The 25,878-nt window shown below is 41.4% G+C and overlaps 1 protein-coding gene across 2 annotated transcripts; it reads left to right on the top strand.

The window, feature by feature from the left end:
• The first annotated feature begins 630 nt into the window (after window positions 1–630).
• LOC124605588 (oxidative stress-responsive serine-rich protein 1) lies at window positions 631–25,878 on the top strand. 2 transcript variants are annotated; one of them, XM_047137376.1, is made up of 3 exons: window positions 631–784; window positions 3,935–4,010; window positions 24,819–25,878. In XM_047137376.1, the coding sequence occupies exons 2-3, from the start codon at window positions 3,952–3,954 to the stop codon at window positions 25,591–25,593; spliced, it is 834 nt and encodes a 277-aa protein (XP_046993332.1). In that variant the 5' UTR covers window positions 631–784; window positions 3,935–3,951; the 3' UTR covers window positions 25,594–25,878. The 2 variants fall into 2 exon arrangements, with proteins under 2 accessions (XP_046993332.1, XP_046993331.1); XM_047137375.1 differs by having other exon boundaries at window positions 637–807.

Raw genomic sequence — 25,878 nt, 5'->3', positions numbered from 1 at the left:
AATCCGTACTCTTTGGGCATGTTTTGTGTTCTGTACTCTTAAGCACAGATGAACGAAAAAGTGCGAATTTCACGGTTTTTGTATTTTTGAGAATTTCAGTAAAAGCCTTACCTCTCTGCATCTGTTGTTTTCTGAACATGTAGATATGAGTTTGTTTTCCTATTGATAATAACCCAAATATTTAAGGTTATTCCTTAACTGCACACTCTTAGGTATTGTTCCCCTACAATTGTCTAATATTCTAAAATTGTGTTTACTTGCTTGTTTGTACAGTTTAAAAACTTGGTATGCAATTTCATGTGGGAATTAAAGAATCATGGCACCTTCTTATGCCTGGTAATCACTTTCGATGCCCAAAATATTTGCTCATACAGCTACTAACTAGTATTTCGTGTGATGCTGCTGACAGAGGGTCGTATGCATGAAACATGCTTGCTGTAGTGAAAAAAAATAACATTGCATTTGTGAAAACTTATTGATTCATTCGTGACTATAATGATCTTCATAATTAATCGCTGAAGGAGCTCGATAATGTAAACCCAACTCTTGGGTCCCACCTGTAGATGCCAGCGGTGTCGTTATCTAGAAACGATAATCGAGAGTTATTTCAAAGAGTAGTTCTTAACATCAACAGACTACAATATCTCTGTAAACAGAGTTTCAATAAACAGAAAATTATGGCGTATAGTGTGGTGTTAGGTGCATAGTCATCTTGTTGCGGAGACATTGTGATATATTCGAGCAATACTTGTGCGCCTCTGATTAATTTGGGAGGAGAGTAGAGGTACATGTAACGATATCCATAGGGTAAGATTACTGATTTGAAATTTGTGTACAGAAGGTCATTCCAATTTACTGTCACGTTTATTAAATTTTGTAAATGATGCCATGTCTCTGTTGCGTACCTGTTATTTCTGAGGAATTAATTCTTGTATTTAGTTACACAATTGCTTTTTTTTCCCTCTGTAGTTACGACCTTACAATTTCATTGCATAATGTGAAGACACATCAGTTCCTTTGTTTTCGCCTTATGCCATCCTATGTCCAGAACTATTTTGGTTACATTAAATTTCTTTTAGTCATATTAACGCAACAGTTACCTATTTGTATCATTATCGTAGGAGCGTAAACGACCAGCTCGTCAGTTAATAACGGGGAAGTTTGGTACTCGGTCTAGTCTCGCCTTATTATCGTTGCAGATGGGGGGAGTAACGAAAAATATTAAATTCAGAATTTATTCGAAAGTTTCTTTTAAAAGATTTAACTTTTGTGGTACATGTAGCCCGAAGTTCTGTTGTCATCCAGTGCCAATTAACGACCTGCGTAATTTGATGTTGCAAACTAGCGTTTAAAGAAAGATCATACTAATTTGTCTCCGTTGTTCACAATTTCTTTTCTTTGTCACATTAGTTTTCATGATGTAACAAAATGTAATTAAGATAAAGCTGCTAAGTAGTTGTAAACGCATTGTAATGTGACACATAAGTGTCACATAATTTATAAAGAGCAAGAACACTACAGTAATGGATGGCAGCTAGTCACATAGTTATTTTATGTAGTATTACAATTTCTTCTTCCTGAGTATTAATATACTAGTGGACCATCATAGTTATGTATCATGAGGAGTTACTGTGAATGTGTGTTGTTCACTGATGACAAATAATGCTGTTGCAAATATTGTTCTTGAAATGATATAAACAGACCTCACAGTCAGCCGTAATGTAGATGTAAGTTTAAATAGGATAACAGAGCAAGTAGGGTGATAAAAAGTTGTTAAAAGCAGCAGTCATTCTTATATGGGATAACTTGGGTTAATTGTCAGCCTCACCATATAAGTTTTTTTCAGAAAAACTCAAGCTTTTTCGTGCAGTTATAAGTATTTTGATCCAGTTAGTTTCCTGTATGATTGCAGCAGTGTTAGTTTAGAAAATGCAACATTGGGGTTTTGTTTCATCAAGTCTAATTTAATATTCCATTATACCAATGCCTCAGTGTTAGCTAAATTTCCTACAAAGTTATCATCCTAAATCAGACATTCTTAAACAAGAAATAAAATTTCCATGTATCTGTAAGAGGAGGAAATTTTGAATAAAGTGCCAGAAATTTTTTCTATGCTTTGGGACGATTTTAAGATGTCATCTTGTGGGTGATCCTACAAGGTAAACTTATTGCAAGCAAAATGTCAGATTAGCTGTGAATATACAAGATGTGTAAATCCTACTATTATTAGCAACTACAGAAGTGAATGAAATTTCCAGTATAAGCATGAAAAGTTATGCAAAATATGGACTAAGGGGACTTGTTATTCTCTCATCCCAAACGACTAGGTGGTTTCAGTTCTGGAGGGAAATCAGTTATTCCTAAAGATGAAGTGGAATTAGTGAACTCACTGAAATGTGGCCAAATGGACCTTTATATTAACAAAACTGAAAGACACTTTAAAAATGTATGTAACAGAGTACAACCTCCATACTCCTTTTGTCATTAACAAACTAGGATAGTGTATCCAAAACCTAAAGAACCCCATAATGTAACCGTGAAGAATGTAGAGGTCTTACAGCAGACTATAAGAGACTCAGAAATGATGTATACATGATTTACAGCCTTGTATAATTGGGTAGTATAAAAGATGATCCAAAATCTTGATAAGACCTGTTTCTGCCTAGTTCCATCAAAAATAAAAACAATTCTAATAAATAGGGCTTTTAAAGTATTAGGAGAGGGTAGGTATTGGTGACCATTGAAAGAATGTATTGGAGTTCCAAAGTCCTTCTTGGTGTTTGAGCCAATCAAGACAGTCGATCCACCTCTTTCATGTTAAATCCATTGATCATCTGCAACTACTCCATGGCAGTCTCTAAGTATTGCAAAGAGCTTTCTGAAGTTTAGAAACATTTAAGTTTCATTTCTGACATATTGTTTGTCACAAAGTTTTATGTTTTCATTATTTTAAACATAGGTGCGTAACAGCAACGGTTCCACGTAATTAGATTAAAAACAGCCGACCCGTTGCAAAGGATAAAGTAGTCTTTACCTAGGTTTCGATAAGTTTAAAGCTATCTTCTTCAGAAGTCGGAATACTGCCGACTTCTGAAGAAGATAGCTTTAAACTTATCGAAACCTAGGTAAAGACTACTTTATCCTTTGCAATGGGTCGGCTGTTTTTAATCTAATAAAGTTTTATGTTATTCAGTGTTTGTTCTTTCATAATTGTTTAATAAATATCCCAATATCATATTTTGGCCATATACATTTTGTGTTACAATTGTCTGAGTTGGTATTAACAATATTCCACTAAATTATGCAGGAAGCAGCTCTCTGAAAATTACCCTTGAATGTCTGTGATTTGCCGCATTCCATGGGATAATTTCCAAACACATTTTTATTTAGGCTAGTGTTTTGTGTGAGATTTTCTCCAGCAGATATCACACAAAGTATATTAAAAACACAAAGATACAGTTGCACTCAATCTGATGCCACCAACTATGGAAGCTACCCAACCAATTAGAAGCAGCTCTAACAACAAAAAACCAGACAATGGCCAGGAAAGCAGTGTGGTGACCACATACACTCCATACCACATCTGATGATGCCATTGGCTTAACACTGTGACATGCTTGTGTTGCTATATGCCTCTTGTGTAGTCATATGTGATGGATTGCTTGCTTTTATTGCACTTTAACTTCTTGACTAAGCATGATGATTGCCATGTTAACAATATCGTAAATTGTGAAGTGTAGTGATTTTTCGCTAACAGATTTGTAGTTCGTGATTATTAGTGCAAATAATATTATACTGTATAGTTATAATCTGGAGCCTGAAGTAATAGTTCAGTTGCAGACGAGATTGACTTGGCATGTAGTATATTATTCTTATATTCTGAGACTTTTTTCATGGCATACATTAAAATGTTTAAAATCTCATTAATTTGCAGCCTATGAAGTTCAGGACATGGCGGATGACTTATCACTACCAGACAGCCTAGAAAAGTTGGAGATTGACATTAAAAGGTACACACTATTCTGTAAATTTCTTCTTACATCCATGTCTGCAAGAAAATTGTGTATTTTGCCTCCTTGTTCCATGTCAGAATTTGTGTTGAATTTAATATACAAGTTGCCCATATTTTGTATCGGAGCTAACATTTTATATTTCACACAGTAATAGATACATCTTACATCTAGATAACTTCATAGTCCTATTAGTTTGTGACACAAATGTTACAGGAAAGCTATTTTGGACTAGTGTTATGCTAGAAACCTGAACCTCTAGGCTCCAAAAACAAAAATCTTGGTTGTGGTGACAGACTTATCTGTGGTGTAGCCCAGGATTTAGGTTAGGCTGGGATGTGATTTGGTTGAGAGCTTGTGAAGGCGAAATAAAGATTATGATAACATACAAATTTCTTATGTAGCCTGATGTCTGTGTTTGCACATATGTAACATACTTTTCATTACAAAAACAAAAATTGCAAGAAAATTTTAGAAAATTTAAATTATACAATGGAGAAGTCTGTAATGAGTATTTTGGTGCCTCTTATCACCCATAAACTACGTAACTGTTAAAATGTTTTTCACATTTGTAGTTCATATTAGGGCAATTGCATACTGAGTGGTGTACTGATTTCCATCTTACTATCTGATTCTGTTCAGACCCTCTACATAGATACCTATGCATATTATGTGTAGTCAGACATTCTTAGTTTGAGATGTGTATGGCTTGTTTTTCCAGGAGCCCCTTAAGTCAATGCTGGTGAATTTTTTGTAAAGAATGTGCAAAACTATTTATCATTTTTGAGTTGATGTCTTTCATTGAACAATGAACTACATCCCTGAGAGGTTGTTCACTACTTACATAGCGATCACTTTTGCGGCACGCGCGATCTTTTTTTTCGCCACTCGCTATATCTGTTTTTAAGCAACGTGTGTTCTTTTCCCCTGACCTGGACATAATTTCCCTACCCACTATGTACCCTAATCCTATACCACATTATTTACATTCATTCCGGAAACATGCATTCACCGTAGCCAAACTGAAATCCCACATACTTTTCCTCCGGTCCTGCTTAACCTTAGAAATTACCCCTAAAGGTCTTACCTTAAAAGTTCCCATCTCCGGGTGCAATTCCTCCTTCCACCAGTCTCTCCTGGACTTCCAGAACCTTCAATCCTTAGCCCTTACCCAACTTGTCCTGAATCTCTACACTACTTCATGTAACCACCACTCCCAACAGGTCCTATCTCTCTTCAAAGTCCTCCACCTCTCAAACCCTTGCTTGGAGAACACACTCAGGAACATCATCCTAGAAGCCAGCTGCAAACTTGAGTTCCATGCCACACACCACCTGAAAAAACTATCCACAGTGCTAGTGCAACACCTAAGAAGTGGGGTCCCTATCCCTCACAAACACCAACCACAACAGAATCTTCAACAAATCCCCCTCATAGCCAACAAACCTAGCCTAGCCACCCTACTCAATCTCCCCATCCCAGCACATACCCCACACAGACCAAATCTCAACTATAACCACAGTCAAATGCCACAGATCACCAGTCCCAATTCAGTCCTAAACCTCTCATCCAGATCCCTCTCTCCTCCAGAGACATCTGTTCTATCAAAAGGCTTAACCTTTAGCCCCACGCCTAAATTCAACCACACTGCCCTGGTTAAAGATCTCCTCTCATTCACTCAGAACCTCAACTGGAAATATCACTTCACTACCCAAACACAGCCCCCAAATACTAGACCCAGTGTTGAAACCTGTCTAGAACAGTTCCGACTGCCTTCTCAAAGGGATCCTCCTCCCCTCCCCCAAAACCATCCCTTGCAGACATTTCAGGAATTCCTCACATCCAGTGTTGCCTCCCAGTCCTTCTTGAAGAACATCCCGACAACCCCCAACATCACCCCAGCTGAATCCAGTGCCATTAAGGAGCTGAAAATAGAGCGCTCTATTGTCATCCTCCCGGCAGATAAAAGCTCCACAACTGTCATACTTGACCGTGTGGAGTATGTGGCAGAAGGACTGTGTCAACTCTCCGACACCTCAACCTACAAAGCTGTTACCCAGGATCCCATTCCCTCCATCCAGACTGAGCTGCAAAAAATCCTAAAAATCCAAGGTCCCTCACAAGGCCTCACAATGGCTTCCATAGACTTACTCACTCCACCTGAGCCACGTACCCCTACCTTCTACCTATTACCCAAAATCCACAAAGAGAACCATCCTGGCCGTCCCATTGTAGCAGGCTTCAAAGCCCCAACCGAACGTATCTCAGCTCTGGTAGACCAGCACCTCTAACCTATCACCCGCAGACTCCCATCCTACATCAAAGACACAAACCACTTCCTAGAACGCCTCAAATCCATTCCCACTCCTCTCCCACCTGAAACCTTTCTTGTCACCATAGATGCTACATCCCTTTACACAAACATCCCACATACCCATGGTCTCTCTGCCCTTGAGCACTACCTCGCCCAACGCCCACCCGAAGATCTTCCAAAAACCTCGTTCCTTATCACACTTACCAACTTCATCCTCACCCATAATTACTTCACTTTTGAAGGCCAGACCTACAAACAAATCAGGGGAACGGCCATGGGAACCAGGATGGCTCTGTCCTATGCCAACCTCTTCATGGGCCGCATGGAGGAGGCTTTCCTGAAGACCCAACAGCTGCTTCCCCTGGCCTGGTATAGGTTTATAGATTACATCTTTGTGGTCTGGACTCATGGTGAAGAAACACTCCTCAATTTCCTCCATAACCTCAACTCCTTTTCGAATCTGAATTTCACCTGGTCCTTCTCCAAAACCCAAGCCACCTTCCTGGATGTTGACCTTCATCTTGTTGAAGCTCACATCCACACCTCTGTCCATATCAAACCTACAAACAAACAACAGTACCTTCACTTTGATAGCTGCCATCCTTTCCACATCAAACGCTCCCTTCCCTACAGCCTAGGTATTCGTGGCAAACGTATCTGCTCCAGTGACGAATCCCTCAACAATTACACCAATAACCTGACCAATGTTTTCCTCTCCCGCAACTATCCTGCAGACCTTGTCCACAAACAGATTTCCCGAGCAATACATTCCTCCCCGTCCAACAACAATGTTCCTACCCCCAGACCACACAGAAGAATCCCCCTTGTCACCCAATATTATCCTGGCCTCGAAAACATCAACAAATTACTCCGCCAGGGATATGACTTTCTCAAGTCAACCCCTGAAATGAGATCATCCCTTGACAAAATTCTCCCCACACCACCCAGAGTTGCCTTTCATCGCCCCCCTAACCTCCGTAACATCCTTGTTAAACCCTACAATATTTCCAGACTACCTTCTCTACTCAGCGGTTCCTACCCCTGTAACTGACCCCGCTGCAAAACCTGCCCCATGCATCCCCCCACAACCACCTACTCCAGCCCCGCTACTGGTAAAACGTACACAATTCAAGGCAGGCCCACGTGTGAAACTACACATGTCATTTATCAACTGACATGCCTGCACTGCACAGCCTTTTACATCGGCATGACAACAACTAAACTGGCTGAGTGCATGAACGGACACAGACGAACTGTCCGCCCAGGAGATGCCCAATACCCAGTAGCAGAGCATGCCCTCCATCATAATTCTAGGGACCTAGGAACCTGCTACACCGTATGTGCCATTTAGCTTCTCACACCCAACACCAGTCCCTCTGAACTGCGGAGATGGGAACTTGCACTCCAACACATCCTTTCATCCCGCCATCCCCCTGGACTGAACCTACGTTAAACAACCTCAATCCCATTTACTCTTCAGTCTTCTTCTCTTTCCCTTTCCTCTTTAGCCATTCACGCATCTTTTCATCCTACATAGTTGTGTTTATCTTTACACTATATACCTCTTTACTTCTGTATGCATCCTCTTTGGTTTGAAGCTGGCACAGTACTTACAGTAGAATATCTTTGGCTTCCCTCTGACAACAATGCCTCCATCATTGCTACTCTCCCTATTTTCCTTTCCCTGTTGCTTCATAACCTGGGTTGTGAGTAACTGAATCTCCTTTCCCTTCTTCTCTTTCTTTCCCCTCTCTCCTCCCCGATGAAGGAACATTTCATTTGTTCCGAAAGCTAGGAACGTAAATTTTCGGTTCTGTTTTATGTGTATCTATCGGCTGTACTGAGCTGAGGTAAGTACTGGCCAGCCCCTCTATCTCTTTGTTAGTAATAGTTCACATAGTGTAAGGTATAAGAGTTTCAAGATTTTTTTATGTAGACTTCACTGCACCAGGGGCCCTCTGTCATCAAGAAACTTCATTGTAACGAAATACAGAGTTCAGCTGTGTTATTTCATAAAGTAAATCTCATAAAAATTTCAGTTTTTGTTCAGTTTCTCTGTGGCATGTGTAAAGTTTCTTTTAGGAGTGGATGAATCTTGACATAAATGGAGGCAAAGTTTATTCCAGAGAATTGTCCCTCAATATTTAGACAGTTTTGAACTTGTATCTGAAAAGGCCACCCATTCTGCAGTTCATTCAACATTCATTTTAAAAACCCGGTTTTTATGCGTAATATATCTTAGTTTTGTTTTAGTAAGGTAAAGATATGCAAAAAAATTGTGTGTTATTCCCTCCAGAAATTTCCATTGTTTTTACACAAAAATTGTGCAGAATTTCATTATTGACAAAATGTATGGTTTTTGTTGTAGGCATTGCACTGTTTCGTAATTATAAAGGACATTAAACACCATAGGAAAGTCCATTTTTACACAGCTTATTTGAAAAATTGAGTACCTCATTTTGAGTTAACATGTTAACTCAGCACAAGTTCATTGTAAGCAAGGGTTTGTTCCCAATCTTGGTGCTCTTTTTGAGCATCTTCTTTGTTGGTTCAGGATGGATTTGTCACTGCCATTCTGAAGAAAATGGAACACCTCTCTCCCCAAGCCACAAGGGGACCCATCCTGATATCCAGGCAAGTGCAACCACAGGTGGGGCACATTTCTGAGAGAACCCAAGTCTTACTGTGAGCTGCTTAGCCAACATTCCCAAACCTCAGTTGGATTGTCTAACAACTCACGACCTGGAATTCTGTGCACAAAACATCCATTTAGCATTGTTATAACATTGTTTTACAATACTTTCTTGTATGAATGTGTGTGTGTGTATTTCTTGCAAGTCTTTTTGTTAACATGTCTGAAACTCAATATTCGCCTTTGCTGTGAGTGGCATTCTATCCTTTCCATAATGTAGCTGTTGATTTGATGGATTTCTTCTAAGTACATGTAGGTTTCTCTTAAAATTCAAAAGTTTACAAAACAATAGTACTTAATTGCAGTGGTAATGAGGTACTGTAATTTGGAAATATGGAACAAGCTTACATCCAATGTGCCAGTTAGGACAACTTGATTTTGAATCTTGCTTTCATACACTTTTGTTAGTGAACTACTGATGTAAAAGTACAGCTTTCTCACAGATAGAAGAAATAGCTAATGGTACAGAGCAACAGGAGTGTGTTAATGCAAAAATGGACTGTCTGTTATGAAAGGCACTCTGTTTGAAAAGCTCCATGGCTGTTCATTTAAATTTCCATGAACATACCTTTAGTAACGTTGAGATAGATTTGTACTCTCGCTTGCTTTGTGCTTCATTCATAAGATCTCGCTGCACTGTCATTCACATGCATGGTGTTATCAGATAGTGTCATAGGCAGAGCTCCAAGTGCTGCAGCTTAAAAAGATGTGCAGATCAGTCACAATTGCAGACAGTAAGATGATGCAAGTTTGGCACTCTCTGATGGTGTGTGTAGGGCCACCTAGTGGCATTTGGTGAGCCTTATGTAGCAGTGACTTCCAGTGGCAGATTTAAATGTTTCTTCTGCCGAGATGAGAGCAGTGCGCACCATGGCAGGATGCAGTCAGTGAAGCAACTGTCGATGCCATGCCATTTGCTCCTGAAAGCAAAATTTTACAGATTCCATCAACTAACTAATAGATCAAACAACCTACAGCAGAGCCTCTGATGACAGTTACTTCAGGAAATAACTGTGTGTGAACAGGGTTGCCACAGGTTCTGGAAGTAGGGAATTTCAAATGTGTTGGGGAAACTTGGAAAAAAGAAACGCTGGAAAAATATTGTTTTTGTCTCAGCAGATGAAATGGTTTGTTTACTGAGATGTCATACATAGTCGCTGGTTATGTGTAGCTGCCCACATGTGTTGCTTCCCTGCTCCCTCGTTACTGCTGCTTCTCCCCTTCCTACCACTCCCCTCAGTTTGCATCAGTGTTGCCACCACTTTTTGACGCTGGCCTAGCAGCTGCTGACGAGAGGCAGGGAGGTGTGGGGATTGGTTTGTTTGGATCTGATTCTCAGAGGCTGTAGACGCAGCGGCCGGAGAGTGCAGTTGTATGTACTTGAGTTGTGTGTGAGTGAATGTGCATGTGCTCTCAAATTCTGACAAGGGCTATGGCCGAAAGTTTAGTTGTGAGAGTGTGATTGTCTTTTCTACGTGCGTGTCTGCTGCTCAGCAATCATCTTTACGGTGAGTTGCTACCTATCCTCATTATTATTGATTGTCAGAGTATTTGTACAAGTTACCTGTTGCATGGATTGATCACTACAATCCCATTTCACCAACATGCTGTCTCTGACTCCTGAATAGCTGGTAACACAATTGGATTTCTGTGACAGGTCCAAACCGTAGGCCATTTCTGCAGGTATCTAATGGATGGGGCCTGCTAATTTGGAGCCCTTTGTTTCCCACTAATGTAAAGGTCGTGCCCATCAGATTTAGACTCACTGAACTGCCCACAGGCCGGGTCTGTCTGTATGTGGCCTAATGCAGTGGATTTTTGTAATTTATCCATGAACCAAGGACTGCAGTGCTCCTCAGCAGGCTAGAGGCCACGGGCGATGGATTTCGGAAACTGTGACTGTTCACTGCAAATACATTGTGCACTGCGGCATTTATAGACATTTTATGTATTCTAGTACATTTTGGAACTATGAAAGTAGTTCATATATTAGAAAGTATGGGCAAAAAGAAGAAGAAAATTGTGGCAGTCGCTGGCAGTTTGTACACTATGTAGTCAAATATTTCTTGAAAGAAAGCTCACATTATCTGTAAGATAATACATATAACACAGTGGGTAATAACTGACAATAATGAATGTCACAGAACCAACATTTTATTGGCAGTCAACTATATTGTTGGTTTACACCTTATACATTTCTTTCAAGAGGCCTATTTCTTTCTGAGGTTATTTGTGAAATCAGTGAAGGTATTTTCCCCCCAGGGGGTCCACAACTCTTTTGTGGATACGTGCATAGCGACCACGGGACCCTGAGCTAATGTGGCCCTCCTTCCTTTCCAGGCTGCATACCTTCCTTTTCCGCATCCTTCCCCATCCCCCATCTTTGCCCCCCCCCCCCCTCACCTCCACCTCTTTCCTTCCCTTTCTCCCCCTCTGGGAGTATGTTTTGTGCCTACGTCCAGAGACGGACGCTTGAAAATGTAATACATTTCTTTCTCTGCTTGCAAGTCTTCGTCCTTCCTTTGTCCTTCTCTTTTCCTTACCTCTTCTCTTTCCCCTTTTCTCCACTGCGGCATTTGAGACCTATCTTCTTTCCTTTCCCTTTCTTTGTTTTTTCCCACCTCTGCGTGTCTGAAGGCCGACCCACGCATTTCCATGCGTAGCCGGTGAGGGGGTAATGCATAATTCCCCGCCCCGGGTAGACATGTAGGACATGTACGTACCCCCTGGTAACGGCCAGGCCCAGGGAGGGGTGATTACCCAAGCTGATACCTTCCGAAAGTGCCGATTGGTCCCTCCGTCCGTTTCTCAGGAGGTGTGCCCTGAGGTGTGAACAATCACCTAAGGCGGGAGTGCCCTCAGAGAGGGCCCCCACAAGGGAGGAGCGGCATCGGAGACGCCGGTAATCATGGGGGTACTTCTGCAATGGTTTCCTCATCTTCTACTATGTCTGCTCACAAGTGTAAGATCTATGAGTCTCAGCCTCAGACAGTTCTTCCATCATGGCCACAGTTCCTTGTTTCTCGGTCTGACGAAGGTCACGACTTCTCCACGGTCAACCCTTTCATTATTCAGAAAGGTGTCGACGCAATTGCAGGTCCTGTAAAGTCTTGCTCCAGATTACGAAATGGCACCTTGTTGTTATAAACAGTCAGTGCCCTCCAGGCACAAAAATTGCTACATACTTCACTGCTCCACACCTTCCCTATCCGGGTGCAAGTGCACCGCACTTTAAATTCCTCATGTGGGGTCGTTTATACACGCTCCCTCGACAGATTGTCTGACAAGGAAATTCAACACTACCTGTCTGACCAGGGCGTAACGGCTGTTCATAGTCATGAAAAGGGTTGACACGAACATCGTTCCAACCCGTACTGTCTTCTTGACATTTGACAGAGTTCAACTCCCATCGAACATAAAAGCGGGCTATGAGATAATTTCCGTTCGCCCTTACATCCCAAACCCTACACGTTGCTATCGGTGTCAGCGGTTCAATCATACCAGCCAGTCCTGTTCCAATCCGGCCAAATGTGTTACGTATGGCAAGGATGCCCATGAGGGTGCTTGTCCACCTCCATCCCCTCGTTGCACCAACTGTATGGGTGACCATGCCGCTTCCTCTAAGGATTGCCCCATTTTTAAAGACGAAAAGCTCATTCAGGAAATCAGAGTGAAGAAAAAGGTGTCGACCTTTGCTACTCGAAAATTATTCACCAGTTGAAAGCCCACTGTGCCTCAGGCAGGTAAATACAGCACTGTCCTTGCCTCTCCTCGGCCAACAAAGGAGGCAGCCACGCAGACTTGTGATCTCACCTTTAGTGCCACGGTCGTCAGATCGGCCAGCGCAAAGGTCGCCCGTTCAACCACCCCGCTTTCACCTGCTCACTCTATGGCTCACCCTTCATCGGGTTCTGCTAAATCTCGAGCCCAAGTCAGACACCCGGGCTTCCAAAATAGAGCGTACTCATGAAGATTTTTTACGTACCCCAACTTCACAACCATCAGTTCCTCCTTCGTCGAAACATCCTGTTTCCAAGAAGGCTCATAAGAAACCCAGTTCCTCTCCTTCTCCACCACGGCGTGTCTCATCTACAGCACCAACTGGCGGTAGCCGCCCTCGGCCGTCTTCTGTGTCGCCGAGGCACACTGCTGGCGGCCGATCACTGGTGGCAGGAGCTGCTCCTGAACAACCTATGGATCAGGATCTTCTGCCTTCGGCTGAATGCCGTTCCAAGCTGTTGGTCGCAAGCTCTGAGAAGTCGTTGAATTGAGGGCAACGTTGGTCACATTCTTCCATTTTCTGTCCACCTTATGTCCATTATCCATTGGAATATCCGCGGCATTCGAGCCAATCGGGATGAATTGTCGATCCTCTTATGATCCTACTCGCCGGTCATCTTCTGTCTTCAGGTAACAAAGCTGCGTCCCCACGACGGCTTTGTTTTCCCCCATTTTCAGTCAGTCCAATTTGATCTCCCTTCTGTTTAAGGCACTCCAGCACATGGAGGACTCAAGATTCTTCTCCATGATACTCTCCATTATCGCCCAATCCCCTTAAGGGGACACAGTCGTGAGGGAACTCCCATAAGGAATCAATGCTAAAACGAGCAAACGTCAAGTACACTTTCTGACGTAACTAATGGAGATAAAGACCTGAAACTTTTTACAGTGTACAGCTGAAACTTCATTCTCAAATCACATAAAAATGGTTAATGTATTTTATACATTTCATGAGTAATCATTTTTTTGTTCTATAAGACAAAAAAATTAAAACTTTTCTAAACACCTTGGAGCTTGTAAATCTGTCTTTTTATCACTACTGGTCTATTTTTTTATCTAATTAATCATCGTTGTATTAACAAGAGATACTGTAAGTCTGATGTCTGTAGCAGTCATAGTTTTTGAGAAAAGTGTACCAGAAGGTCAAAAAATGTAGTTTTGAGAAAAATGGTACTAAAGTTTTACATGCAAGAAAGTAATGTACAGTGTCATACAGACACACTTTTAAAACATTCCAGGGCTGTACTGTGGCTCAGCTTCCTGATCTTTATCTTCTTTTCTTTGATCTTCTGGCTATCCTGGCCTCCTTGGTAGCATTTCCTGAGAAATATCAACATAACGGATATGGTCCATATCAATCTTTTTCAGTCCCCTTTCAGTATTGATACCATCCTTTGTTCCCAAGAGTCTTAACATATCAGTCTTCTTTGACACACCAGCATTGAAGCGCATCCCTGCACCATGAACACCAAATTTTAGTGTTTCTTTTCTAACGAAAACAGTTTTTTGTAGCCTTGTCCAAATGACAGAATTCAAACTTTCATTTGGGTTTTGAGTTTTTCCATGGAGACACTTTTTCAAGAGCTCTTGTTGGCTAAGGTCTCTGAAAATGGGTTTCACAGCTAGCAGGATTTTTTCTGGAATTGAATGTTTGTGCTTATAGCTGGAAGATGTAGCTGGGTTGTTGAATTTGCACCAGCTGTCAGCTCCCCGTGGGTAAAGGTTATGTTGTGGTTCCTCATCTGTTGAAATTTTATGAAAGAATATAGTCCACATGGCTCTCCTCATTGCTTCTACATTGTTGCAGTTATTTCTAATGGCCATACCATAATAAGTCTGGATCCTGTCTATTTCAGCCTTTACCACCTAACTTTTTTCCTTACATATCTTTAGAAGTTGTGATCCCATTCTTTTCTGTACATGTACTATACATTCCAGTTTATTAATTTTGACTCTAGGCCCGTAAGGTTTATCTTATACCACTTTCAGATAAGCCTTACTGTCCCTGTCCCCAAGATAGTCTGTATAGAGGATACCTCTTCACTGCACAGATCTTTTGAAAATGTTAGCAACACCAGCCATTTCCATGCCTCCACTAGAACCATCATAGTCCTTTTTGCACACATGTTGTATAGTGGGATTTTTGCTACAGATGTCACAGGACTTAGTAATAATTTCAATATCCAGAACCTTCCCAGTATCAAAAGAAGTTGCTGACACAATGCCATTTAGGGATGTATGCCCACGTTTCTGCCAACTGCCATCAAAACCAACGGAAATTTGCCTTGGGTCAGATTTCGTATCATTCAGCTGAACTGCTTCTTTGGCTGCGCTGAACTGCTTCTTTGGCTGCTTTCAACATTGTAGATTCAATTACCTCAGCTACAACTGCACCAATAGTCTTGTTGTAAACATCAAACTTTCTTGGAGGTAGAGGAATGTTCATCACTGCACAAAGAACAGCACCTGCACTTCGCCCTTTTCCAATAGATGTAAGTGCATACACTAATCTTACACTGTTTTCATACAATCTGCTTCTTGTTACGTGGGATGACATTGTATTGGCAGTACAGCTACATTCCAAACATGTCAAAACTAAATTACAAACAGTTCCCTTGGTTTTCACCACATCTTCGTGCAAAGTAACGTTTCCACCACAGTTTTTAGAATTTGTGTGTTTTTCAATAAGTTCATGCAATAACCTCGTGGAGATGAGAATGTTTGTGTCAGTAACAACAGAAACACTGTTCACGCCACATATTGCATTGTCACCCATTTGAGGGGCACTTGGAAAACTGGCAGCACCTAGAAGCTTCTTGCTTGAAGCACTGACACTCGCACTGACTTCAGTCTCAATATTTTTTTCTGCCCTCTGTCCAAAACTAGCAGTTTCGCAGTTTATTTTTACATATTTATTTCCACGAAACTTAGGCTTATATTCAAACTTCCTCATTCTACCCATTGTGTTATAACGTTTCACAAAATCATTACATTTATATCACCAAAACGTAAACAACTAGGATGAAGAAATTGACAGACGATAGTCGACAATGCAGACAGGCTGGCAAACATCAGAATAACAATTCTCTCCTGCAAGCCAAATAGAGTATTTATATCCGTGGAACATAAATGATTGTTGTACTATAGTCAATGCTGACTACTGCGCAAGACACAGCAAAAATGGACGTGGCGCTAGTTACCATGCTTCACGAACAAATTAATAACTCCGAATCTAATAATCAGATTTGTATGAAGCAAACTGCATTTTGTAGCCAAATAATTGGAGCATAGATTAAGACTAAAAAAAATTCGATTTTTTTTTATTATTTTCTTTTTTTAAGCCTGTTCGCGACTGTGTCCCCTTATACACTTCCTTCTAGGCTGTCGCTGTCCGTCTTTCCCTTTCTGGGTACACCTTCTCTCTTTGTATTGTATGCATTCCATCGTCCACACCAATGGCACGAGCTGATCTCCTTCATCTTCTTGGTCAGCCTCCACCCCCTATTTGCTGGTTGGGGACTTCAATGCCCACCACCCGCTTTGGGGATCTTCACATCCTTGTCCGTGTGGCTCACTATTGATAGACATCTTCCACCAAGCGGATTTTGTTTGCCTCAACACTGGGGACCCTACATTTTTGTCTGACTCCACGACAAATTTCTCTCTTTTGGACCTTTCGGTCGGTACTGACCCGCTAGCTCGGCGCTTCGAATGGTTCGCTCTTGCTGATACACACTCGAGTGACCACTTTCCATGTGTCCTTCGATTGCAGCCACAACTGCTATATGTGTGCCCACGACACTGGAAGTTTGCCCAAGCCAATTGGACACTTTCTTCGTCTCTAGCAACATTCGATGACCGTCACTTTCCTAGCGTCGACGATGAGGTCACTCATATTCAGTCCGAATTGCCCCGGCACCCCCCAGTTGGTGGAACGAGGCATGCCGTGACACAATACGTGAGCAGCAACGTGCTCTTCGCGTTTTCAGACACCATCCTACTTTGGCCAACTGTATCCGCTATATGCAGTTCCGTGTGTGATGCCGTCGCGTCATCCGCGATAGCAAGAAGGCAAGCTGGGACTTCCTTACTAGCTAATTTAACACCTTCACTCCCTCCTCGGAAGTTTGGAGTCGGATTCGATGGTTATCTGGCGCGCCTAGTTTCTCCCCGGTCTCTGGGCTCACTGTCGTGCGTGATAAATTAGTGGACTCCGTCACAATTTCAAACTCATTGGGTCAACACTTTGCTGAGATTTCGAGCTCTTCAAATTACCCGCCAGCGTTTCTCCCGAAGAAACGTGCAGCGGAAGTGCAACCTCTTGCTTTCTCCTCTCAAAATCGCAAAAGCTATAATACTGTTTTCTCCATGCGGGAACTCCAACATGCTCTTTCTTCTTCTCGCTCCTCCGCCCCAGGACAGGATGGTATCCACATACACATGTTGCTGCTTTTATCATACCATAGTCTGTGTTACCTCCTTCGCCTTCATAATCAAATTTGGACCGACAGTACTTTTCCCAGACGATGGTAGGTAGCTACCGTTGTTCCTGTTCCAAAACCTGGAAAGGACAAACATCTCCTCTCTAGCTATCGCCCCATTTCTCTCATGAGCAGTGTATGTAAGGTTTTGGAATGTATGGTGAATTGCCGTTTAGCCTGATGGCTGGAGTCCTGCAGTCTTTTAACACCTGCCCAATCCAGTTTCCGAAAGCATCGTTCTGCAGTTGACCATCTTGTTGCTCTCTCCACTTATGTCATGAACAATTTTCTCCAGAAACGCCAAACAGTAGCAATATTTTTTGATCTGGAGAGCGCATACGATACCTGTTGGAGGACGGGCATTCTCCGCAAACTGTTCTCTTGGAGCTTTCGAGGTCGGCTGCCCCTTTTTCTTCATGAATTTATGGCAGAGCGCACATTCAGAGTGCGGGTGAACACTACTCTCTCCCGTACTTTCTCCCAAGAAAACAGGGTACCCCAGGGCTCCGTGAAGTGTTGTACTCTTTGCCATTGCCATAAATCTCATTATGTGTTGTCTCCTTCCTGATGTCTCGGGCGCCCTCTTTGTGGACGATTTTGCACTCTTCTATAGCTCTCAACGGACCAGCCTTCTTAAACGACGTCTTCAAGAATGTCTCAATCGCCTCCACTCTTGGAGCATTGAAACAGGCTTCTGCTTTTCTCCCAGTAAGACCGTTTGTGTTAATTTTTGGTGTCGTATGGAGTTTCTTCCACCTTCCTTACATTTAGGACCTGCCAACCTTCCGTTTTCGGACGTCGCTAAAGTCTTGGGTCTTATGTTCGACAGAAAACTGTGCTGGTCCTACCACGTTTCCTATCTCTCAGCTCGCTGTCTGCGATCCCTCAACACCCTCCATGTCCTGAATGGTACCTCCTGGGGAGCGGACCGAGTGGTCCTTCTCCCCCTCTATCGCGCCTTAGTGCGCTTGAAATTGGACTATGGAAGCATAGTTTTCTCCTCTGCTCGGCTGTCTATTCTTCGGCGTCTCGACTCTATCCACCACTGTGGATTACGTTTAGTGTCTGGAGCTTTTTACACCAGCCCTGTGGAAGGCCTTTATGCTGAGACTGCTGAACCTCCACTGTCCAATCGGCAAGCTGTCCTTCTGAGTCGTTACGCTAGCCATCTGTCTTCCATGCCTGCTAATCCACCCCGTGACATTTTTTTCGACGCTTCATGGGATTTAGGGTACGCAGGCCGCCCTTCCTCCCTACTACCACCGGGAGTCCGCTTCTGTCAACTGCTCCCTTCTCTTTCCTTCCGCTTTCCTAAAACTTTCTTGACAACTTGGGGTACAGCCTACCTGGTCCCTGACCTTTCAGTTTCCCAAGGATGGTACGCCTTCACTTTTTTATCGTTGAGCATTTGCTGCTCTATGTGCACAAATGAAGGAAGCCACATTTATTTACACTGATGGCTCAAAAACATCGTTTGGTGTAGGGAGTGCTTATATTGTTGGCGACACCCCAAATCGATGTTCGGCTTCCCGACCAGTGTTCGGTTTATGCTGCTGAGCTTTACGCTGTTCTCCAGGCTGTCCAATACATCCGTCGCCATCAGCGGATACAGAATGTTATCTGTTCAGATTCTCTCAGCTCTCTCCTCAGTCTCCAAGCTATCTACCCTGTGCACCCTCTGGTCCACCGGATTCAGGACTGCCTCCACTTGGGGGGCGTCTCTGTGGCGTTCCTCTGGATTCCAGGAGACGTTGGTATCTGTGGAAATGAGGCGCCCGATATAGCGGCCAAGGCTGCAGTCTCTCTTCTTCAGCCAGCTATTCGCACGATTCCCTTCGCTGGTCTATGGGGTGTTTTATGTCGTCGTGTTGCTTTTTTATGGCATGCACATTGGTCGACACTTGCCAGTAATAAAATGCGGGACGTGAAAGCTCTTCCCTGTGCTTGGACCTCTTCGTCCCGAACGCGTCGTTGGGAGGAGGTAATTTTAACTAGACTCCGGATAGGGCACTGTCTTCTTTTTAGCCATCGACATCTTTTAAGTGGCAATCCTCCCCCACTCTGTCCTCACTGCTCTCAGCTGTGGACGGTAAGACACCTTTACTTGAGTGCCCCTATTTTACTCCGTTACGCACCCATCTATAGCTGTCGCCTGATATATCTTCCATTTTAGCAGATGACATGCGCTCAGCCAATCGTGTTCTCGAGTTTATTAGTGCCAGTGAGATGACATCAGTCATTTGAAGCTCCTTTTGGGGACAACCAATCCCCTTCTATAGTGGTTTTTTAAGCTTTCCTTGTGTTTTTAGTTTCTCCAATTTTTTGTGTTTTGCTCCAATTGCTGCTGGTTTCCAGTTTTGTTTTTTAGCTTTTCGTAAGTCACACACCGGCCACTAATGACCGTAGCAGTTTTGCGCCCTAAAACCATAACAAAAAACGGTGAAGATATTTTAATCTGTCTTGCAACTCCAAGGAAGTGCGTATTTTTGTCACGAAATGGGTTTTGTTTTATTGAAACAAAATGACTTCAGTGGTCTCAATGAAACACACATACCATTTGACTTGCTTTCTCCAGCTAAAAACAGTTCACTACAAAAGATGTTGATGTCAGTAATTAAGACTTTTGCTCACATTAGAGAATACTATCTGCTTACAAGTTTTATTCAGATATTTTCACGTTTGGCTTTGTTTCTTGTAATGTAGCTGTGTAGACAGATTGTCAACTTAACATTTTTACTTAACCTTGAGATCTCAAAATTTGTTAGGGAAAAATGCTAAAACTTGTCTGGAAATTGGGGAAATATCAGGGAATGGCAATCAGGGAAGCTTGTGGCAACCATGGTGAACTTCAAACTCTTTTTCATTACAGTGAGATTTATAGAGTGAGTGCCCCTACTGCAGCGAAACTCGTAAAACTTGTGTACTTTATACTACCAAGAAAATTGAATTAGTGTATCAACTCTTATGGACAAAGTTTAACTATTTGAAGAGATAAGCAACCTCAAAAATGACAGCTTTTGCATTCTCATCACAAAATCTCAAAATCTTTGACATAATGGTGTCAAGCACTGCATATTGAGAGGTAAGAATCTGTGGAATTATTTGTAGTATGCAGAGGTATTTGACACCAAATATGAACAATCTGAGGGGGTAAGATTGGGATGATTCCTAAAAGTGGTTCGCTTGACTCGGAATGACCCATTAGCACATGTAGTGGACTGTGGAGAGACTAAAGGATTAGTTGCAGCTCGTAGTGCTATACCTCAGAGTATATTCTTAAAATAGTTACGAAAAAGCATTGTAATTTTGAAACAGTGATATGAATAAAGGCAGTCAAATACTATACTGTACTTGGGATTCTAAAGGACTCGTCTAATTCTGAAACGCCCTTTGGAGATTTTTAAGTGTTTGTTGACTGACACAGTCAGTGTGTCACAAATTATTTGCCGAGAGTCTGTTTTAGGGAACAGAATGAATTGCTCCAGGTTTTGTTGCTCATTCACAGCTACCTGTGGCCTATTCACATACCTGTAGTGTATTCCGTATTAACCATGGATTCTCAGGCTGCCACGCCCACTTTCCGTTGTGCAGTTTGTGATTTACTCATCCCATAAGTATTTCTACGTTTCTCATTTAGAAATAGATGTATTTTTGAACACTATTTTGCTGGTCAAAAGTTATTTCTGGCCTCTTTCTTACAATTAGTTCTTTGTCAAATTTGTTGTTGGCTTCATTCAAATTAACCAGTTGTTCTGTGAATAATCTTTTCAATCATGGTCCATTATTATTTAGGTCTGTTTATATTACGTTGCAATAATTGCAGTTTGGAGCTTGGCCCCATAATAAACTGAAAATTGTCTCGGTGATCTTGGTGCAGCATGGAACAGTGACAGAGAATAGTGAGAGACAAAAGTAACAGTGAGCTTGCAAAGGATTGCTGGAAAAACAATCTCACACATTGTTGATATGCTTGTAGATTAACTGTTTTGTTATTCATGTGTAGATGGAAAGTCACAGAATTCTTCGCCAGTGTATGCAGAACATACCGTGTAGATGGTTCTCTCTCTCTCTCTCTCTCTCTCTCTCTCTCTCTCTCTCTCTCTCTCTCTCTCCAGTTTAAACTAGTACATCAATCAGAATTGGGAAACAGTTTCTACAGCAAAATTACAGGGGTCATTCAAATATAAATGGAACTTTAATTTAGTTCACTTTGTGATATGATCAGCATTGTGTGCTGCGTAATTGCTTATGGGACGATGACTGCCGTAGCCATATGCACGGCCAATACATGCAAGTCTGCCATTTCAGTTTTGCTAGGAGTTAACATGGTGTACCATTCTGTTGTGCAGCACATTTTTTGTTTTCTTGACAATGAAGGTGTGAAATAGTGACATTTTGAGGAGACTCCACATAATATTTGGAGTACAACTAAATTGTACGCTTGGGTCTAGAGGTTTTGAGACGATTGTGATAAAGTGGAAAGTCAGTCACAAACAGTGCTCGGTAACCAGTGTCAGTGAAAATAATGGTCAAGCTTTGTGTGAGCTTATGATAGGTTATCATCACATTACTGTTGTTGAGTTCACACCACAGTTGAGGACAAGTGATGGAAGTGTCCATACAATTTATCAGACATGTGAAAAAATATTGGCAAGGTGGGTTTTATGTTTTCTTACAGATAACAGAATGTGCAGAAAGACATCTGTCAAAAACTAAAGAGGCTTCTCTGAGCAGTATTGTGATCTGCGACTAAACAGCATTCCATCACTATATTTCATAGAACAAGATGACAGGTTCAAAATGGAGGAAAGTTGGAGTCGGGGTAGTGATCAACAAATGCGGTTTATTTCAGCAAGCTGCTGGATGATGCCTTACTGCTTTCCACTACCAACAATGCTGTTGACGCTCATGTTGTGGTCTTCCTTCAAGACAAGACACTTTTGAAAAAACTCATTGTGCTCAACTGATGACCTTTTTAACACCAACCTTACAGGTCAACTTGTTCCCTTGTAACAGTCACTTGTATGGTCCACTGACAAAGGGATTAGGATGGGAGTGGTCTGAAGACGTGCTGCATCCAAACAGTAGGTGCGCAATTTACTAGTGTGGCAGTTAACTTCATGAAGGAATCGGAAAGCTTCCTGTCCAATGAAGAAAATGTATTTCTGTCATCTGAAACTATATAGAAAAGAAGGTCCTTAAATCACTAATAAAGCTATGTTACGATATTCTGTTATATATTTGTAGAACCCTCACACCAGCCAGACTTTGAACAGTGTTGATCATAAAGTTTTATTTGCTATTGTTGCAGAATGTTTCAAGTGAAATCTTTTACTTCAGAGATATACACAATATATTCAGAACCATACCAGTGTGAAGACCTCTTAATTTTTGATGTTGTGGTCCTGTTTTTGTTCTAAAGTTTTGTTCTATCTAGCAATTGAACAGTTCGTATCCCACATAAATGTCAGTGGCAAACATTCGGCATATCAAGAAGTTCATTGGGAGAGCAAAGTAGGACAGATTTGAGCTTGTAGTGCAAGTGCTGTAAAGTTACCCAGTGATCCACTACTGCTAGCTAAACTCTTAACATAAGTGTCATCTGACGTAGAACTGTGTGCCTAGTAATTTCAATCCAATAGTCTTTAGTTCTGTTTTCACACACTACCATCATTGGTTTTCACAACTGTAGTGGGTAGTGAAACATAAACTTACATGGCTGGAAATGTCACATTTACTAATTTATTGTGTTCTTTTATGCCATGGTCAACAGATTTCTTGTTGAAACCCAATGTTTCAGGTCCAGCTGTGGACGACATCTTCAACGGGGATTGTAGCTTTTCAGAAGTTCGATGCACATCCTGGGTTGCTTCTGACAGAAGTAAAATTCAATTTCCCCATGGTCGGGGCAGAAGCATGACATGATATTTTGAAAACACTATCACATTTGGACACTGTCAGTTGCTGTCATCCATTGTTGCTCTAATCCCATGCGAGAATTCAGATACCATTTAATTTATCACCCCTCTCCTTCTTGTTAGAAGTTATTGGCGTGCTTTGTAATCTTTCTGGCCTCTCTGTACAGTCTTTCATAGTATTGTTCAAGGCTGCCAGTACTAATTGGCTGCAAAGCATGTCCCACAACAGTTGGTCTATCTCCCCTTCTACAGTTGCCCTTGTGTTCTTGTGGACGTCTTTTGACCATTCTTTTAGTAATATCAACATGCACACCTCAGCTACACAATATCCTGTAAATTCCTGCATTTTTCAATAGTTTGCTAGCATCCTTAGTTGACTTTAGGGGGGTTTCTGCATCTTTTGGGAAGGTTTGTAGATTATACTAATATTCCACTTCAACAACATCTGAATGGAGAAAAAACTGAAATTTTTCAGACCCTTGTACATCACTATGATCTTTCATTCGTGGCTGTCTTAATTCTCTATTTGTTTCTGTGGATGAATACCATTTGCAAGGCATTTAATTGTGAATTGCTGAGTAATCATATAGATGCGGATATTTAGTATTCGGCAATACATGAGTGAGGGACTGGTTGTATTCTGTGGAAACATGAAGTGAAATGTATTTCATGGAAACGTGATGTGAAACTTATTTCACAGCCACTGTCTAAGGTTACTGCCATTTTAGGATCTGTAGAGGATTATTTTGGTTTGCTTAAGGCAAGCAACCAGTGTATGCATTTCAGTTGTGGCCTGTCACCAAACCATCGAGGCCATGGTGGACATATGTATTGTGTGTAAGCATCACAGACACTTATAACAGCAGAGCAAATCTGCTATTGCAGAATATTACCTTGTTACCTTGGCAAGAGTCTTCATGTGGAATATAACACTACAGGGAATCTGGCATGCACTTCAAACTATTCTGCTGATGTTATTAAGTAAGCAGTTAATATTAAAGTAGCAAGTGTACTTATAAACAGAGATGGAAGTTGTCACTTAAATTGTGCTTGGACTTGTGCTCTCCCCCTGGTCAAAAAAACGAACAGATTTACTGCTACCTCACATGTTGGAAGTGTGTGTGTGTGTGTGTGTGTGTGTGTGTGTGTGTGTGTTTGTTTGTTTGTTTGTTTGTTTAAGCATATACCCAGTATATCGAAGTTTGCAATTCCTTTGCACAGCATTCTCTTGTTGCTTTGAAAATGATATGGTTTGCAGTTGTTGAAGTATCATCGGCAGTTGCCAGAAATGTTCATAGGGTGAATTTCTGTTAGTTGTTCAAACATTTTATGCACATAGAAACAAAGTCAGGCATCACATTTATTGTGCTGGTGCATTCCTGTTCTGTATGTGCAGATTGAATGATTGCAAACCATATATTTGTGCTGTATAGATCCTTTGGTAGAACAATATTAGTGATTTACACTGTTGCATTTCTCTCTGTCTAATAACTTTTGCAATTGCAGTAATGTTGAAGCAGGTAACATGAGGTTCTCAATTAGTTGTTTGTGAGAAAGTTCTTTTAAACAGAATTTATGCACACTCTTTGTTCTTTGCATTCACAAAACAGTTTTCATTTTCAGGGTCACAGAGAGGAATTCTCTCTCTACATCAAATCCATTCAGTCAAAAGACTGTTATAACTGTTGATGAAAGAGCTTTGCTGAAATCTCTTAGTCTTTCTGGAGAGAAGTGTGTAAGTACCTCATGTAAGTGTAATACACAAAAACATAAATCTCATAAAAATGGAAAGCTGGAAGGAAATCTGAGATCATCTACGTTTAAGCGAAGCATTGTTCGCAAGAGCAGATTGAATTTCTTGACCGGATCATCTGTATGCAAACGAAAAAACCGACATAATAGTATACTGAGAGATCCAATTTTACACTTACCAAGTTTTTCACCTTTGAAACCAGCAAGGTTTTCTGTGATGGAAGTGAGGCTCAGAAATGTCACCCAGTTCAGAGTTACTGAATTAATTATAAGCCCAGAAGTATCAGGTGTAGTACCATTTGGAAATAATGTCACTCCCAGTGATTTCAAATCTCTGTTCCTAAAATGTGAAAACTCCAATGAAGAAACAAAGGACTATGAGACAGTGAACTTTCAAAATCTTCAGGCTGGCACTTCATTATTGACAATAACAGATGATGATGACGATGAAAGCAAAAGCACTAAAACAGCTGCAAAATCCTCACCAAATCGTGGCACTCAAGGACAAACTTGTTCACAGCAAGCTCTCATGTCGACTCCAACAAATTGTGATGATGTAACTATTGATGAACTGGCAAGTTATTTTGACGTTTTTGTGCATATCCCAAAGAAGATGTCTCACATGGCTGAAATGATGTATATTTAAGTGTCCAGGTTTAAGAAATGTTTATTTTATAGCTGCTTTAATTTATCTGCTGTTGCCCTTTTTGCCTCCCTTTCTTTCAGTGATAAATTTTTGTACCCTTTGTGAAAAATAATTTGTTGTTTAAGAAATTCTTTAAACTATCTCAGGTATGATGAGAGATTATTGTGCATTAAGTATTGTGCATTAAATATTGTGACGCTAACATTCATTAGTCATGTAGGAGTAATGTCTGTTAAACTTGGCTGTAATGTGAGACAAGGAAAAATAAATTGTATGATATGTTTT

This window comes from Schistocerca americana, chromosome 3 (assembly GCF_021461395.2).
Source record: "Schistocerca americana isolate TAMUIC-IGC-003095 chromosome 3, iqSchAmer2.1, whole genome shotgun sequence".
In the NCBI taxonomy this organism is placed as follows: Eukaryota; Metazoa; Arthropoda; class Insecta; order Orthoptera; family Acrididae; genus Schistocerca; species Schistocerca americana.
Note: the sequence above shows the minus strand (reverse complement) of the source record. Positions and strands in the feature narration are given on the sequence as shown.